The sequence below is a fragment of the Porites lutea genome, chromosome 3, assembly GCF_958299795.1.
Source record: "Porites lutea chromosome 3, jaPorLute2.1, whole genome shotgun sequence".
NCBI lineage: Eukaryota > Metazoa > Cnidaria > Anthozoa > Scleractinia > Poritidae > Porites > Porites lutea.
Window position 1 is genome coordinate 2836124 of NC_133203.1, and position 19743 is coordinate 2855866.

The 19743-nt window shown below is 39.3% G+C and overlaps 1 protein-coding gene across 1 annotated transcript; it reads left to right on the forward strand.

The window, feature by feature from the left end:
- The first annotated feature begins 382 nt into the window (after positions 1–382).
- Positions 383–18506, forward strand: LOC140930067 (uncharacterized). The gene is made up of 3 exons (XM_073379723.1): positions 383–595; positions 2957–3714; positions 18056–18506. The coding sequence occupies exons 1-3, from the start codon at positions 383–385 to the stop codon at positions 18504–18506; spliced, it is 1422 nt and encodes a 473-aa protein (XP_073235824.1).
- The last annotated feature ends 1237 nt before the right edge of the window (positions 18507–19743 follow it).

Here is a 19743-nt window from a genome sequence, read left to right on the forward strand (position 1 = left end):
CTCGAGCTAAAACATATCAGACATATTTACCCTAAATTTTCTTCTGTGCGCAAGTGATTTCATTTTGCTGCAAATTTCCTTGGTTACACTAATCGGATAGGTAAATATGTGGCGCGATATTGCTTTGTTTTTCAGAGGTTTTTTGTTACATTCAGTGTTAATGCGACTGAGCTCTACAAGATTACCCGTCTTTCTGGTCTCAACAACCCAATGACTGGCAATGATTTATAACAAGAGACGAGTCATAATTGTTGCCCTTATCTTCGCTTCAGCTTGCGCATGGATGGTTTTTGTCTATTTCACTATCACTTTCCATAATCAGGAACGCCCGTCAGAGCTACAAAATGCGCCTACCTGGGCAAATACTACCCCTATAGGCCTTATGGCCCCAGTAAAAAATCAAACAGAAATCAACGACACAGACGACTCAGATATAAACGAAACTTTCCATCAACTGATTGATTTTAAAGACTTGAGAAGGAATAAGAGAGCAGTATTGCTATTGATCATCGTTTCCACTGCACCAGCAAGATTTGAAAGAAGACAGGCAATAAGAGAAACGTGGTGGAAACATTGTTTTGGCAATCAGACTCAGGTAGGCAGGCAACATAGGTTCTTTGTCGCCAGTTATTTCACGATCTCACGATGACGTTTCTTTCAGTAATATCTAATCATTTCGGTCTTCTTTAACAAATTAGCGAATAATTTTTAAACCGCTCGATAGATTTTTTTAAAAAAAATTTAAGATTCTTGAGATTAATGTTCCTTTAATATGACCTTTTACTTTCAGGATTATTGATATATTGTAAGGCAGTAAAATAAGGGCTACAATTCGTTTCTTTTTTGTTTCGGAAAAGCTCGATGTGGGATTTTTATTCTGTGGACATGAAGTGCGGCAAGTAGAGTGCGTGATAGTCAAGTACAAAGCTACCCGTCTAAACACATACGTAACGCAGACGGGTAGTTAAAGTTGCTTTCAGTAGTAGTCGAAGGTTAAATCATTGATATCTCAAGTGTTTATAAAGTGCAACGCGACTTCACATCTTAACAGCTGCGAAAATCTATGAATTAAATACATACACAGCATACAACAAAGTGAATCTATTTAACCGTGGAGTCCCAGTAACTGCGACAATATTCCGAGAAACGTAACGCCTCAATACACCACAAATAGGATTTCTCGCTATAATATTTTCTCATCATACTCGGGGTATTTACTTTATCATACCCGTGTATAATAACACGAAAATTAAGGGCCTCGATTCGGGGAAAATTACATCACTGCCAAACAGCGAAAACGTAATCAACTTACATGCGTCATTTCAGTCATCACCAAAAATAAACCGCATGCTCATCACGAGACTCATTTGCATACAATGAAAGTCGTCACCATTCTTATCCCCAGTTTCCACGGTCTCTGCTTGGAACGTTTGAGAGCATGGCGTCCTAATTGGTGCCCACACACAAAGAAAAAAAAAAGAAACGCCTGCATTTTTAGAGTCTAGCCGTGCTAAAGCAAGCTCGACTAAAAAGTTCCTCAATAGAGTACTAAAGTGATGACGTCCTAAAAATGAAATTTCTCAAATTATGGGATTTGTCAAGATATTCTGAAAGAATGTCCAAGAGGCCTACTTGCCAAAAATGAGCATTTCGGGGCAAATTGTCTCCGAGATCGTAGCCCAGTTATACTCAGAAAACTCGATACAAACCCTTCCAATTTTTTTTTGGGTCGACCCAAAAAAAATTTAGAATGGTTTGTATGGAGTTTTGTAAGCATAACTGGGCTACGATCTCAGCGACAATTTGCGCCCAAATGCTCATTTTTGGCAAGTAGGCCTCTTGGACATTGTTCTTTCAGAATATCCTGACAAATCCCATAGTTTCGGAAATTTCATTTTTGTGACGTCACACTTTAGTACTCTATGAATCATTGGCGAAGGTGTCTTGGTTATAAATAGAGAAAACAGAATTTAATTTCGTGAATCTCAGTGCTTTTCCAGAAAACGTTCAGTTTCGTCATTTCATCATTTTTACCTCACCAATGTATGGAATGTGTGAAAAGAGAGCTACACAACCGAGAGAATACTATTGACTGACAACATACAGAGCAGGGGCAGCTGTAGTGTCAACTTTTACTAGTAATACATGTACTCTAGAGAACTGTTTCTTTCAAATTTCGTCTTATTCTTGTGCATATCTACGCATAATTTATGAAAAGACAAGGGTTCACGTTCCCCTGAGACCTCTATTGGGAAAACAAAACACACAAGCGAAAGAGGTCTATTAACGGGCCCGAAAAGCTGTTGTCGTTTACATTAAAGCTCGAGGTTTCAGTAGGTTAACAAATAATATGATAAAACTATCAGGATGTAATCTGAATATTTGATTTCGGGCCCGTAAAGTTACCGGGACTTTCGAGAAACGGGCCCCAGGAGCATAGTCCCTTGGAGTCTCGGCTCGGTCAATCCTGGGCCGGGTTGTTCAAAGCAGGGGTTAAGATAACCCAGGGTTAGTGCGAAGTATAAATTCAGATATCAAATTCAGAAATCAAATTCAGTTTAATTCTTTTTGCCTGTAATGTAATGAATTGATGCTCTATAACGAATAGTGAAAATTATCCGGGAAAATGCTTTTGAACAAAAGAAGAAGAAACCCAGAATAAACCTTAATACTGAGTTAGGATTAATCGGCTTTCGAACAAGTGGGCCCTGGACTCTACCGTGAGCTGTGACGTCATCGACAGAGACTCGCCCGCTCTTTCCCAGACCTCACGCGGACAACGGGAAAGACAGAACGCCTAGGGACTAGGCTGGGGTTCCAGGGCTTTTCTCTTGGACTCTGGGAGGGTCCCATCCCAGATTTACACGAGAAAGGCCCTGAAGATGGCTCACACGACACCCGGGACATTAGGGCAGTTCTGACCTCGTGAGTGTAACTTGAATTTTTCTTTCTTCAGGTTGAATGTGTCTTCATGACTGATGGACTTATAACAGACAGAATTCAACGTAACCTTATTTTAAACGAAAAGGATAAATACAAGGATATTAAGCTCCAGCCTCTTAAAGGAGGCCGTGGGCAGTTTGGATTCCGTTTCCTTAACCAAATCAAATGGGCAGCGGCAAAATTTAACTTTCAGTACCTACTTAGAATGGATGATGACTACTTCTTGTGCCCAAAAAGGCTTCTTTTTGAGCTTCCATTGAGACCAAAACAAAATCTAGTCTGGGGATCTTTCCACTGTCAAGTAGGAATCACATGGGTGGATGATGCATTTATGATATTCTCCGAAGATATTATCCAGAAGTTCTTGGCACAGAACGAAAGCTCGATGTTGTGTCATCCACAAGCGGACCAACAAGTCATGTTGTGGCTGAACAGTATTCTAAACAAAACATACTTCCACGATACCAGGTTACATCATCATCCTCCAGCGTCCCATGTTCCTCGATTTAGTCACATCTCGAATGTTTGTGACTCCTATTTAGGCGCGCATGGGGCATACGGTGAGACCATGTATTATCTGGGGCTAAGAGCTAATGACAACGCTAAAGATCATTCAGCCATTCCTGATTTTGCAAAATTTTGTAAAACCACAAAGTTTGATCACCGTGCATTTCGTGGTATGTGGCGACATGAACCCAAGCCCTGCAAAGATAACCCAACGTGGGACTTGGGAGATGAAATGTGGTTTGGTAAGGAAGTTGGTCAAGGAATGTAACGGGACGAAAAATCAAGTATCTGTAAACTTAAACATGGTGGAAACACGTGACTCCGTTGCGGAAACACAGCGACAAACGCGTGTTTCCGTTAGCGGATACATTACGGTTTCTCATGTTTCCGTCGCTGCGTTTTCAACGGAACCGGAACATTTTTTTACTAGCCCGCGTAGCTGGCGGTATTTTGTAGTAGTCGAGTGAGATTTGGCGGCGGAGCCGTTGTAATATAGTCGAGTGAGATTTGACGGCGGAGCCGTTACGAGCGGCGAAGCCGCGAGAAATGCCGCCTGCCAGAGAACCATGATTTTTCGAATGCCGCCCATTTTTGTCACCTTAGCTGATCCCAATTAAATCAGCCAATCAAAGATAAAAGCAGCAATTGAAACTTCCGATTATTTTCCGATTATTTTGGCTCAAGACAGTTTAGAAATAAGCGTTGACAGGCTAAACACGACTCCTAAGCTCGAGATAATGTGAAACGTGACCTTGTGAGCTTGCTTGAACAGAGGTTTTTCTATTTTCTCGGCTCTCGCGCGAAGGTTACTAGCACTACACAGTGCATGTATCATTCTAAACTTTGACTAAGTAAATCTTTTTTTGCCACACTAGGCTTAACATTAAAAGGTCATGAAGCTGGTTTGTTACATGCATACTGAGTAACCATTTCCTGTGGTTTATTCTTCTGTATGTGTTCCTGATAGGATTTGATCTCAGATGCAGTTGTAAAGTGTTTTAATATTCTTTGACCTTTGTTTCTTACGGCTAAATAAAGACAATTCCAGCTCTGTGAAGTTTAAAAACGCCATTTCGGCAATTTGGTCATCAATTATGCTCTTTTTAAAGGGGAAACCACAATCACTTACGTCTTTTCCAGTTTACCATCTGCTCCCTTTATAAGTGGGAAATACATGCGAAGGATCATCTAACGTGATTGACATATGTATGGCCCTCGACCAATCCGTTTCTCCGCACACCTGGTGTGCGGACTATTCAAAACACTGGGGTTTTCTGGCAGGCGGTATTTCAACCGCCTCGTGCCCACTCCCTTTTTTTGGAACACGGCTCCGCCGCCAAAACTTTAATCTCGCACCCACACAATACCGCCAGCTACGCAGGCTACTTTTTTACATGTTTCCGACAGATTTCCGTTTCAGGAATCACGTATTTCCGCAATCGTTAACCTGTGTTTATGCTGCGGAAACGCGATATTCCGTACCGGAAACCTGTTATTTCGTTCGTTCTACTGGCGGAAACGTGAAGATACGGTCCGGCAACCTGACTTGTTTTTCTGTGTTTCCGTCTGTTTTCGTTACTGCGTAAACACGACCAAAAAGTTTCATATTTGCCGAAACCAGGTTTTCCAATGGGAATTTTTCTTTATTCTTACATGAAATTAATCTTTGAGTATTTTTCCTGGTTAACTTACATGCAATGAAGACTTGTTCATTATATAAGTCAGACAAATATATACCACCATAAAACTGAAATCCATCTGTGTTGCATTTATTCCATTTCCTGCACATAGGCTCGTATCAAACAATGCTTATTTATGGTCCTATCTCATACGCAGAAGTTGTAAAGTGAACATAATTGTAGCGTGCTTAGAGGGTGTAAAATAAGTGCAAAGATTCAAATGCAAAAATTACATCAACAAAAAATGAATGGCTAAACTTTGACATAATACAAGTACTGTTTTTTTAGGTAAATTAATTGTATACTTCACAAATTGAAAACCTAGCCTTTTTTCAACACACTAAAAAATTTAACAGACACTAATGTAATCTTGAATTCAAGTGCAGCAGTGCAGCTTATGGCTAGTGATAGTTTTGTAGCCTATAATATTTCAGCAAAGTGGAATATGATTTGTCTGGTGAATGTCCTGAGTAGGACTGTTGTTGACAGCGACCGACGTTTTATCAACAAGGTGATCATCAATTTCATGATCATTGTCAAAACATCAGTTCCTGTTTGATCATTTTCCACTTTCTTATTTCAAATGAATCTTAGCCTTAAACCATTCAGGATAACAATAAAACTATTATATTGTGTCAGGAAATATTCTTACTCTTCTGACATGGTGTTCTAAACTACTTACAATTCTCTATGACCAGTGCAAAGATTCAAATGCAAAAATACACCAAAAAAAGTATGGCTTCAGTTTTACATAATTCAAGTCTGCTAAAATTGTTTATGTGTTTCATGTATACCTTCTTTTACAACCTCTCACAAAATCAACAGATACTTTTAAATGAATCCTATAAACTTGAACATAAACTCTGTTTCATTATCACAAATTGATGAAGGTAATAATCATTATTTCAAGACCTTGACAGTTTTTCAAATTGTTTTAATTAAGGGGCTACATGTATGCAGGGTGCAAAGAAAATCATTTTTACAGCTTGCCATCCGGGCAAGCTGAAGCTAGCATTTACTAGCCCAGACGTCAAGCTTTTTGATGAGCAGAATTTATTTCACAGTTCTTCTGTTATTCGAATTTCTCAAAAAACATCACTTGCCCGTCGGGCAAGTTAAGAACAGAATTCACTAGCCCGATAGCAAAATCCACTAGCCCTGGTCTATTGGACACTACTTTCTTTGCACGCTGTGTATGTCACGAGGATACTGGTGTTTTAAGTCACTTCTATTCTCAAGTCATTACTTAGTGCTCGATCGCTGGATATTGGCCAACTCTGTTTTGTGAGGCCAGTTAAGTTCCATGATCTTGCTTGCTTTGAGAGAACCTTCTGCACCAAAATTGCATACCAGGGTGATCTGACTGTTGTATGAAAAACAAAACAAAATCCTTTTAAGTAAAATTTGACAGAGGCTATTCCCCAGGCCATCAGGGGGAGGAAAAACCTTTTTGCAGTAAGAAAACTACACGGAAATTAAGCTGGAAATTAATTTTTTTAAAAATAAAAACGATAGAGGTTTTACAGGATGTCAAAGAATGAAATTTCGTTGTCATGTTTAAATTCAATGGTAAATAAAGATTTGATACTGTTGTGACTATTCAAATGCTACAAGAACCTTTAGCACAATGACGTTAAACAGTATATATATAAACGCGCCGAAACCAAACTAAGAGAGAAGGACAAACTTTGCCGTTCATGACCCATCTAGTTCTTTTAAACTTTAAGAAGAGAGTTACCGACAGGTATTCAGCCAGTATTTCGAGTTAAGTTTGATGGAAGTTGTGCTTATTTTGGGTAAAGTTAGCGAGTTTATGATTTTTCGCATGGTGTAGTTCGCTGCATATAACAAATTTTTCCTGTACCTTATTTTGGCCTTTGAAAACTGATTTACACCCAGTCCCGTTTTAACTTGGCAAATAGTCATTTCCCAGGTTGTAGGTGAATCCTTTTTCACATTCTTTTTTTTTTTTCCTATTAACATATGCTTATCGTTATCTGATGAAGCTAATAGAATAATATTTTCTATTACTAAAGAGCATACCAGTTTCAGTTAGGTCTGAAAATTTGAGCCCGGTGTACCGAATAGGTCCCGAGAAAAGCCCAAAATTGACAAAGAATTTATGAGCTCGTGAACGTTTTGCCACCCAACAATTTAGCAGTACTTGATTGCTACTATTTCCTTTGTTATTGATTACAAAAAGCTAAACATTTACAAACTGCTCATATTAACCATCTCTTTCAATTTTTTAACTTAATAGTGAAAATCTATCCAACGGAAATGGACTTTTAATACTTTTCATGTTTTTGCAAAAAAAGAGAAATTTTGTTGTCTATGCACCTATAAACCAACCAACATGTGCAAAAAGGTGAAGTTTTCGCTAAAGGAAACTTCAACTTAAAGGCCTAGTTGAAACTCGTTGGAAATATGTTATCGCATGAGGAACTCGTGCCAAATGTGAACTTTTCTAGACGGCGCTTGAAAATTGCATGGTAGTAAAAAACGTATGTATGTCAAGCTCCGTCCACACGTACCCGATGAATCTGGCATACGAATCCGCTATCCAGAGTGAAAATTTTTGAAAAGGCTATTAACTGCCGGAATCGTGTGAACGCTAAATCCGGATATTTTTTAATCCGGTGACGTAATACTGTATTCAAGATGGCAACCACGACGCATGCTCTGTTGCCAATATTCCCAGAGGAGTCCTGGGTACTAGAGTGAATCCGGTGTCGGATACGTGTGGATGGGCAAATTTTTGAATCTGGAAAGAAAAAATACGTATGGGCAGCTCCTTATTCGCTTCGTGCAACAATTGTCCAGGGTCTTGCGTCCATTCACTTGGCCACCTCGTTCAACACTAAACAACTTGGTCCAACATGTTGGACCTCCATGCTGGATGTAGCTTGCGCCACAGACGAAACTAAACTCTGGTTAAAGGAGCTGTGTCACGTCACGAATTTCATCAAGATTCTCACAGCAGGAGCTGCCACCAAAGTGAGTGAAACATGAAAATAACGGCTCAAACCATAAAAAGAAGGTATTAATCACATAGTAAATACAATAGTACGCACGGATGGACAAACTTGAAGAAAATTGACACGGATTAAAATTGTGGGTTTTTGAAAACTTGTTAGGCCAACAGTTTTAAAAAGTTCTTTTTTTTATTGTTTTTAACGTTTTACATAATGCTTGGAAAGGAAATGGACAAGGAGTTGTGATTTGGACGTTTACAATTAATTTCTTAGTTAACGTTAAGTTCAATAGCGCATAAAGAAGCGTAGTTAGCAATATTAACAAAATGAACGAGACCGCGTTATACAGCCCCCTTAAGTCCGTGTTACTAACCGAGGTTAAATTACCTCTGGGACCCCCGTTATGTTGGATGATGCTGCAGCCGTTACCGGGCCTTCAAGCTTCGAATGAAACACTTGTTGATGCTAAATGTATGTTACAACAGGCATTTAGACGAATTGACCTATAGCTACCTGAACTTTAAAACAAGGACTGCAACATCAACGTCTCTATTTAAATCTTTAAAAAATCCGGATATTAGATGGCTAAAAGGTTGGAGGTGGAAGGTTTGTTTATAGAGGAAAGTACACTTAGCTTATCCAGCAAGTTAACAGGCACTAGTCCACTCATATATTTAGAAACAAATAATCTAAACAGAACATGACAGGATTCAAAACCCGAGTGGCAGGAGGGCAACCAGCTGGCTGTTTACAAGAGTGGCCGGGAATTTGATCTCGGGACGACTGGGAACAAATCTAGCCAGTGACCAGACCGGGACTGGAATAGGGACCGTCGGATTGCAAGTCCAACGCGCTGACCACTCGGCCACATTGCCTCCTACAGTATAGATCTGCTCCGCGTTACTCCAACAAGTGTCTTGACTTTCTTATCGCCGATTTTTAGCTCATTGAATTTAAGAGGTCACTGCTTTATTGGCGGACATTGTATATCAAACTCACTAGCAAGCATTTCGGCAGTTTCTAAATTGTGCCCTTCAAGCTTGCGTCGGCCTTGTTCGATCTCAAGCCCAACTTGGTTGTAATGACGTTCCAGGACCTGCAAACATGTATTTAAATTGTCGTCAATATATGGTTTTTGATCTAGACCCCGAACGCTGAGTCCTTGTAGATCATGCTTAAAAAAGGCCAAATTAGTGCTCAATGACACGGAAACATTTGAACATATGTTTAACTTATTTCCCGCCGCTTTATGTGATGATGATGATTATGAACTTTATTCATGTGTCGATGTATTTAGCTGACGCTAATTGGGGACACAACATAAAGATAAAATAAATAATGAATACACCGAATGCAAATATGGCGGATCTCTCGGTCGGCCCGGGTCTAGTTGCGCGAAAGCGAGGCTAGTGAGGCCTCGAGAGGTTTGTTTTGACTGCGCGTCTTAGCGATTCAGTCGATCAATATGGTTTCCTTCGAGTTGTTACCTGCTTAAGAGCCATCAAAGAGGAGATTTAACTCCAGCAGAGAAGAAAGTTGATTATCTTCGCTTTGCCAAGGTTCTCTACGAAGAAAGAAATAAAAAAAAGCGATAGTATAATCCTATATATATTATATATACATTTACAATATGCTAAAATAATCAAAACAATTCTAGGAACACGGGCACAACTTAAGAGGTACAAATTACGCACCCGGAGCAATTGTTGCCATTTATCAGTTCAGTAAGATCCCTACATCTAATATGAAACTTAAACCTAGATAGGCTGCTCGTTTCAGTGATGTTTTTATCCAGCTTGTTCCAAAAAAAGGGTCCAAGATATCTAAGAGAGTGTTTACCATACGATATAGAATTAAATCAAGGAATATCAAAATTTTGGTTTCTAAAATTATATTTACAATAACACTTAGTACTGAAAATGTCACAAATGAAATCAGGAACTAGCCTATATTTAACCTTGTACATGAGTATAACTATGTCTTGTAATCTCCTATTAAGAAGGCTTGGTAGTTTAGCACGATCTAATAAGTTCATATACGTTTCTGAATGTGAGTTATAAACTATCCTTAGTGCCCGCTCTTGAATTCTTTCAACCTTTCTTGTATGCGACGCCTTACAGAAATGCCATGTGAGATGACAATAGGTGAGATATGAAATGATAGCAGTTTTATAAAGTAATAGTTTAGCCTCCGTAGCAATTACGTTTCTTAACCTGGCGAGAACGCCCACCCTTTGACTGGCCTTTTTGCATAATTCGGTAATATGTTGGCTAAAAATTAGATTCTCGTCGAAGTTCACACCCAGTAGCTTGACATTATCTGTTGTCTTAATCGCTTGATCACCGGTGTCTTGATGTTAATCTGTTCAGTTTCATTACGTTGTTTAATACCTATAGCGCTAAGTCTTTCTAGGTGACAAGCAGTAACGTGCTAGAATTTTTGGCGTTAGGAAATTATTTCCAGGATGTCCATGGAAAGCTGTTTGAGGCTCGGACAAAATAGTCACTACATGTTCTGGTCCAATAGAATGGCCATTTGGAAACCTTTTGTTATATTCGGAGAGGTCATCACAGATCTCGAAATTCCAGTCGTAGCGGTCTCGCTCAAACTGTAGCACGCATAACTGAGTACTAGTAATAGTTGACACTACAGCTGCCCCCGCTCTGTATATGGTATTCTTGCTCGTTGTGTAGCTCTTTGAAATATACCGATTCATAAAGAAGATTTTCACACATATTCCATACAATAGGTGAGATAAATACAGGAAATGCAAGGTTCCATGCACAGTTTCAGGTCGATTTACACAGCTTTGATCATAACATTCTCAGTTTCGAGAATACGTTAATCTAAACCATAAGAAAAAATTTAATTAGAAGTTGAATTTTTCGCTATTTCTCTTTTACTTTTTACATTCAGTTCATTTTATTTGCCGGAAAGCAAGCCTTAGAAATTGAAAGGACGTTTGATCAATTCACATTCCCGCATTCTAGTCTTATTGCCCCCGCAGGGATTTCGCCCAGAGGCGAAATCCCGAGGAGGCACCCTAGTAACTCGCGCGTATATTAAGGACAGTAGTTACAGTTCAAATATACAGTCAGTATACTAGAAAAAATCTCGATTTGCTCGAACTGGGGCCGCGAGGAATCGGTAGGTAATGATGACGTTTCTATTGTTTGCGCCTGCAAGTACGAAATGGTTAGGATGACGTAAAGACAGAAAATCCCGAAGGGACCGCTCAGGTAGATTTTGTGACATTTATTGTGCAGTCATACTTCGATACTCTTTTGTGTTACGCAGTGACATTCTGTGGAGCAGTTGTTTTAAATATTATGGACCAAAAGACACTCGTTAAGCGCAGGGGAGGTTATAAGGTGCCTTTAACTGTGTATATATAAACACTTGGAGAGTTTGCCAGGCACGAGTTCACAAATCTTTGATTTATATTGGAAACCTTGCCAGACACTCTTTCTCTCTCTTTGACCGGAATAAGACTCAGCCCCAAACAAGCAAGACTAGAGAACAACGGCTAGCTTATCACTAGCAGATTGATGGACATTTACAGAAATTCGCCGACAATCAAATTCTGTGCTGACTTAATCCCTGCTCACAGATGTCCTTCCGTTATAAAGTTTCAAATAAGACTAGAATGCGCTAGCATGAATCGATTAAACGTCCTTTTAATTTCTAAGGCTTACTTTCCGCCAAATAAAATGAACTGAATGTAAAAAGAGAAAGAGAAATAGCGAAAAATTCAACTTCTAATTAAATCTTTTCTTATGGTTTAGAATAAACTATTCTCGAAACTGAGAATATTTTGATCAAAGCTGTGTAAATCGAGCTGAAACTGTGTATGGAACCTTGCGTTTTCTGTATTTATCTCACCTATCGTATGGAATATGTGTGAAAATCTTCATTATGAATCGGTATATTTCAAAGAGCTACACAGCCAGCAAGAATACTATTGACCGACAATATACAAAACGGGGGCAGCTGTAGTGTCAACTATTACTAGTTTTAAACTTATAGCGGAAGGACATCTATGAGCAGGGAATAAGTTAGCACAGAATTTAATTGTCGGCGAATTTCTGTAATTGTCCATCGTTTTGCTAGTGAGAAGCTGGCCGTTGTTCACTCGTCTTGCTTGTTTGGGGCTGAGATTCCGGTCAAAGAGAGAGAAAGAGTGTCTGGCAAGGTTTCCAATGAAAGATTTGTGGACACGTGTCTGGCAAACTCTCCAAGTGTTTATGTATACACAGTTATACGCACCTTATAACTTCTTAACGAGTGTCATTAAAATTTTGGTCCATAACTTTCACTGAAGCAACTGCTCCACAGAATGTCACTGATAACACGTAACGCAAAAGAGTTTCCAAGTATGACTGCACAATAAATGTCACAAAATCTACCTAAGCGGTTTCTTGGGGATGTTCTGTCCTTACGTCATCCTAACCATTTCGTACTTGCGGGCGCAAACAATAGAAACGTCATCATTACCTACCGATTCCTCAGATTCCTCGGGGCCCCTGTTCAAGCAAATCGAGATTTTTTTCTGTATTGACCGTATGATTGTATATTTCAACTGTAAGTACTTTTCTTAATATACGCGCGAGGTACTAGAGTGCCTCCTCGGGATTTCGCCTTCTGGGCGAAATGCCTGCGGGGGCAATAATGCTGACTGGAGAGAGAAAGCCCTTGTAGAACGTCCTGAAGGCCTCTTCAAAGTTTCTGGTCTTAAATCTCTTCACAACATGCTCTCTGCAATTAGTAAAGGTGTCCCAGTAAATATATAGAGGATATTACACAGTGGCACGAAGATATGAATTTTATTTTCGAGTGGCAAAACAATATTTTACGAAAGAGCGCAGCGAGTGAGTAAAATATTGTTTTTGCCACGAGAAAATAAAATTCATATCTTCAAGCCGCCGTGTAACGTTCTCTTTATTATATAGTCAAAAAGACATCGATAAAATAATAGAGGGAAATGACCGAAAATACGTCATCGATAAACTCACGTGTGAGATTATGGAAAATAAACCACTCGGGTCCCGGATGTAGTTTTTATGAATTTTACGAGTGGTATATTTTCCAGTAAAACACTCGTGTCTATATAATAAATACTGGAAAATAGGTCATGGAATCAACGACAAATGGCAGCGCCAGGACCAATTCTATAGTCCTTCAGTGCCCAGGTATATACCCAAGACCTCAACTGGAATGTGAAGCCTGTTCCCAATACTTGTAGCTTTGTGCCATTGAAAATCGACGACTTAGGTACTGGGGTGAAAAACGCGGCGTGCGTGTCCATCCAAGCAATAACGGAGTCATTCGAATACAAGTCAGTAAAAAAACTGCTCCAAAGCTGCCGGTTGTACCCTAGTGACTTGGGCGATACACTACAGATATTACAGTATTTTTCTACTGTCAGTAATTATAACTAGTGTCACGTTTGTAACTGATGATTTCATTTTCGCAAAAATGGAACGCATTACAAAATTACTGGACAAGAACGTATCCCAGTTAAGATAACCATTAGTATCAGGAAAAAACAGTGATGGGCGGGTGTTCTTGGCCCCTTTCTTGCCCTTCAACAATTCTTGCCTATTCTTGTTACTCTAGCCAATTGGTGGCATTTTGCCATATTTCGAGGCGCTCCTTGCCCTTTTCCCTTTCTAAGGGTAGAATTCTGTTAAATTTGTTATTCTTGCTGTTTTTCCCATATTTGTCGCTCAATCTTTTCACATAGCATGAAAAATTCTTGTTACTTTTGCGATTTCTGCGAAATTTGCGGACTTACTAAAGCCTCTCTTGACCTTTTCTCTTTCGGAGTGCAGAATTTTGTGAAATTTGTTATTCTTGCTATTTTTGCCATATTTGTTGCTCAATCTTTTCACATAGGAAGAAAAATTCTTGTAACTTTTGCGATTTTTGCGAAATTTGCGTACATCTCGAAGCCCTTCTTGACCTTTTCTCTTTCTAAATATAGAATTTTGTGAAATTTGTTATTCTTGCTATTTTTGCCATATTTGTTGCTCAATCTTTTCACACAGCATGAAATTAAAATTCTTGTTACTTTTGCGATTTTTGCGAAATTTGCGGACTTATTAAAGCCCTCCTTTACCTTTTTCTTTCCAAGTATAGAATCTTGTGAAACTTGTTGTTCTTGCTATTTTTGCCATATTTGTTGCTCCATCTTTCCACATAGCAGGAAAATCCTTGTTACTTTTGCGATTTTTGCGAAATTTGAGGACATCTCGAAGCCCTTCTTGAACTTTTCTCTTTCTAAGTGTAGAATTTTTGTGAAATTTGTTATTCTTTCCATTTTTGCCATATTTGTTGCTCAATCTTTTCACATAGCAGGAAAAATTCTTGTTACTTTTGCGATTTTTTCAAAATTTGCGTACTTCTCGAAGCCCTTCTTGACCTTTTCTCTTTCTAAGTGTAGTATTTTGTTAAATTTGTTATTCTCGTTATTTTTGCTACATTTGTTACTCAATCTTTTCAGTGAGCAAGGAAAATTCCCGTTACTTTTGCGATTTTTGCGAAATTTGTGGACTTCACGAAGCCCTTCTTGGCCTTTTCTCTTTGTAGAAGTAGAATTTTGAAAAAATTTGTTATTCAATCTTTTCAAATAGCAAGAAAAAGTCTTGTTACTTTTGCGATTTTTGCGACATTTGCTATTTCTTCTATACTTTTCTGACAGCAGTTTTCTTTAAATCTTTTTGCTAAAATTGCGAAAACAATTGCTAGCAAATTTTTGCTAACAAGATCGATCCTGGACATAAGTGAGGATTTAAATGGGGTTGGTGTTGTTAAGGAAGGGTAGCCAATGTTTCATAGGTCCCGTGTTCACCCCATTTGCCCCTCCTACATGTGTAATAAATAGTCAAAATAAAATGGGCGCCGCTTAGCCTGCGTAGCTTGGCGGTTTTGGTTGGGCGCGCCAAGTAATAAATGTGGGCGAGGGTCGAGAAACCGCGAGGAGATTGGGGCGGGAGCAATAAAACCGCCATGCTACGCAGGCTAGGTGCCACTACGCCGCCGCCCGCAAGCCTTGGAAACGTGGACGACGGTCATCTGAATTGACCGATTGTGAAATATAAAACAAAGGAAGTGTTGACAACATAGTGCAGGACCGTAGATCGGGAACTATAAGAAATCCCTGGAACGTATTACTCGCACGTCATCGTGTGTCCATCTCGCTAATTAATACGGCATTTTATTTCGACAGGAGCAATTAACACAATCAAAATATGCTTTTGTCTCCTCTAAAGATAACCGGAACCTCCGTGAATACATCATCGATTTTATTGTAACAATTACAGATGTCTTTTCAAACAGAGCAACTTCAAAACACTCGGAGAACGTCACACCACAAAAATATTGTTTTCAAAACGTAACGGCATTAGCAGAGATTCCCAGTGAACGGATCGCAACAGTATTTTTCGAAATAAATATAAAAAAGAAAAAGAAAAGCCTTCTTCCAAATAACCGGTTAGTATACGTACTGTGCTTTCCAGTTTCCAGGACGTACTAAAAGTGTCGGAAATGGGAATTTTGCTACGCGTGTTTTATTTGTAACGAAAAAACAAATCTTTTACTAATAAATGCCGAAAAATATAACTAGCAGAGGGTCTCCTACAAGGAAATCACCAATTAAAAAAGATTCTAAAACAGACATATAGCGTTTATTAGCTTGTAAACCCCTTAATTTTCCAGTTATTGCGCAAGTGATTTCATAACAGCTTGGTCTCTAACTCAAAGAATCACGGGCGTGCCACCACCTAGTGTTTCTAGTGTTTCTGTTGCATGATAAAACTCGCACTTAGGAGTTTAGAATACCACAGCATTACAATAAATTCGCTTACTCAAGCTAAAACATATTAACCGTTAAATTTCCACTTGGTGCGCAAGTGATTTCATAATGCCGTGGTGTCTGACTCACAGAATCACGGGCGTGTCACCTAGTGTTTCTTTTACTTTAAAAATTGCACTTGGGAGTTTACATCACCATGGCATTACAATAACACTCGCTTACTCGAGCTAAAACAAATCAGACATATTAACCATTAATTTTCTTCGCCACCTAGTGTTTCTGTTGCTTTGAAAAATCACACTTAAGAGTTTAGAACACCATGGCATCACAATAACACTCGCTTACTCAAGCTAAGACATATTAACCTTTAAATTTCCACTTGGTGCGCAAGCGATTTCATAATGCTGTGGTGTCTGACTCACAGAATCACGGGCGTGCCACCTAGTGTTTCTGTTAAATTAAAAATTGCACTTAGGAGTTTACATCACCATGGCATTACAATAACACTCGCTTACTCGAGCTAAAACATATCAGGCATATTAACTATTAATTTTCTTCTGTGCACAAGTGATTTCATAATACCGTGGTGTCTAATTCACAGAATCACGGACGCCCCACCTAATGTTTCTGTTGCTTTAAAAATCGCACTTAGGAGTTTAGAACACCATGGCATTACAATAACACTTGCTTACTCGAGCTAAAACATATCAGACATATTTACCCTTAATTTTCTTCTGTGTGCAAGTGATTTCATTTTCCTGCAATACATAGCTTTTTTTGACTGGATAACGAGTTAAATAGCGGAAGCGGCGAGATTTGGTAATTTTTGGCGGGCTTTAAACACATTTTGGCGGGATGGCAATTTCACTATTCGACCGAATCCATTTGATCGCTTGGTCTTTGCGTTTTCTGCCTCTACTATGACATCTTTAGGAATTTAGGCCGAGTTACTACTAACAATAGTATTTCCGCAATGTATTGTATGTTGGCCGTTTGCACACGCTTTACATCATCGACAACAGATCATGCATAATAGTCATCAAACAAATGCAGTCGGATTAGAAGATCTAACGTTTTCTATATCAAAATGCCTACCAGACTGCCGATGAATATTACCACTTACACGTTTATCGTAATATCGTTAGGCTCAGAAACATTTTCAAGGCATAGGAAGACCGTCTTCCTCTCTTAATGTCATCTAAACCTACCCAGACGCACACACCGTCCTTTACTATCATCTCAAGAATGCAATGCTGGCTTTGATTCGATCAGAGTTCAAATCATAATGTTACACTTCTTCCATATAAAGAAAATGTCAATTATTATTTCCATTGTTTTGGTTAAATTTTTAACTATAGTGAGTTGAATGCACAGGATTCCATCATAGAGAGGCCATAAAAGTACGAGCACAACGCACCAGCGCGTGCGTGACACGCGATTCACTGCGGAAACTACAGTTTAGCAAGCTCAGGCCAAAAAATTGGTTGAATCTGCACACACAAAGCCTTGAAGATCAATGATTACAATTTTCTTTGGCATCTATCTTTCCTTTATGATGAGTAGTATGCTGTGTGTTCACGGACCGCGGGTGACAAATAATAAACATTTTGAACCAACGCTTGCATTCGCCCGATTCTATTTGAGTTCCGAGACCTACAATACATTCAATACAATATGGAACTACCCTCCATTTTAATACTGGCAAAGACAAGAAACAGTCTTAAGTGACTTCAACATCCACATTGACGTAGCTGGAGACAGTGATGCCAATAAACTTTCTGATTTCTTTGAATCAGTCGGTCTTCAACAGCATGTTGAACAACATACTCAAGCTCAAGGTCATACTTTAGATCTCGTAATTTCTCGGCGGTCTGACAATATTATCGAAGATTTACCACGTGTTGACCGCTTCCTGTCTGACCATGGTACGGTTTTGTTCAGTCTCAAGTCAATAAAACCATCTTTATTAGAGAAGACTATCTCCTACAGAAAGCTTAAATCTATCGACTTGAATTCCCTCCAGTGACCTGGCTGCTACTGATTTATGTAGAAATCCTCCTGAAGTCCTGGAACATTTGGCTAAAACAGCACAGCACACTGAAAGTTGTTTTGGATAAACATGCTCCTTTGATTACCAGGTCTATTAAAGAGAGACCTCGTGTTCCTTGGTTCAATGAGGAGATTAAGAAGGCTAAGCGTGAAAGAAGGAAGGCTGAAAAGAGAGGGAGAAGGACCAGGTTAGACTCTGACCTGGCTGCCTTCAAGGTAAAGAGGAATGCAGCAACTGCTCTGATGAACAAGGCTCGTAGGGAATTTTACACTAATTTCATTGAGGAGATTAGCGGGGATCAAAAGAAGCTGTTTCCCGCTAGTAATCGCTTACTAAACAGAGGATCTGCCGACTGTCTACCTCCCACTATTGATAGGGCTCAATTCGCCAAGGACATCGGAAAGTTTTTTGTACAGAAAATAGTGAATATTAGGAGTCGCCTCGATTGTCATGGTGCTGTAAACTATCATAAACCCGGCATAGAGGGCATTGAGTCGTCTTTCGTCCACTTCACTGAATTTAAGATGTTAACGGAATAAGATGTGAAGTCTCTTATGCAGCATTCGTCTCTAAAATCTTGTGCTCTTGACCCTATGCCTTCAACTTTGGTCAGCCGATGTCATGTCCTACTTCCTGTACTTACAAGATTAATTAATATGTCCATTAAGTCTGGTCAATTTCCTGTCGCCTGGAAAGAAGCTTTAGTCTTACCGTTACTTAAAAAACGTAACCTGGCTTCGACATTCTCTTCAAGAATTTTCGTCCCGTTAGTAACTTACCATTTGTTTCGAAGCTGACAGAGTCAGCCATCTATAACCAAACTCATAGTCACATTTGCATGAACAATCTTTACCCTGCCAATCAGTCATCTTATAGGAAGAATTATAGCACAGAAACAGCGTTGCTGAGAGTGAAAAATGACATCTTGTTGAACATGAACAAACAGCATGTAACACTACTGGTTTTATTAGATCTTCAGGGGCGGATCCAGGATATTTTTTAGGAGGGGGTGCACTCGTCTCTTGCTCTACTTCAACACCAATAAACCACATAGTTTTTTTTTTGCAGAATACCAGTTGTATTAGAAAACCGCAGGTCATCTCGGGGGGGGGGGGTGCGCACCCCCTGCACCCTCCCCCTAGATCCGCCCCTGATCTTAGTGCGGCATTTGAAACTGTGGATCACAATGTTTTACTCAGTCGGCTTTACTCAAAATTTGGTATATCTGGAACGGCACTTGAATGGTTCCGTTCCTACCTTAATCGAAGATCTCAGCGCATTATGGTCCAAGGAAATCTATCTCGGAGTTTGAATTTGGACTTCGGAGTACCGCAGGGCTCTTGCCTCGGGCCATTGCTTTTCACGATTTATGCGAGCAAATTGTTTGATGTCATCAAGGTGCACCTTCCCACGGTTCACTGCTACGCTGACAACACGCAGTTGTATGTGTCTTTCAGTCCAAACATAAGCACCGGGCAATTTGAGGCTTTCACTGCTATACAGCACTGTGTGGATGATATACGTAATTGGATGATCAATGATAAACTACTTCTCAATGACGATAAAACAGAATTCCTAATGATTGGTACCAAGCAACAACTAGCCAAAGTTAATATTGATCATATTTTAATTGGAGACTGTGTAATTAGACCAAAAGGGGCAGTTTAGAACATGGTTAGACTCGACTCTTTCAATGAATTCTCATGTAAATAACACTTGTTCCAATGCTTTTTATTACTTGTATAATATAAGAAGAATTAGGAAATATCTTTCTAG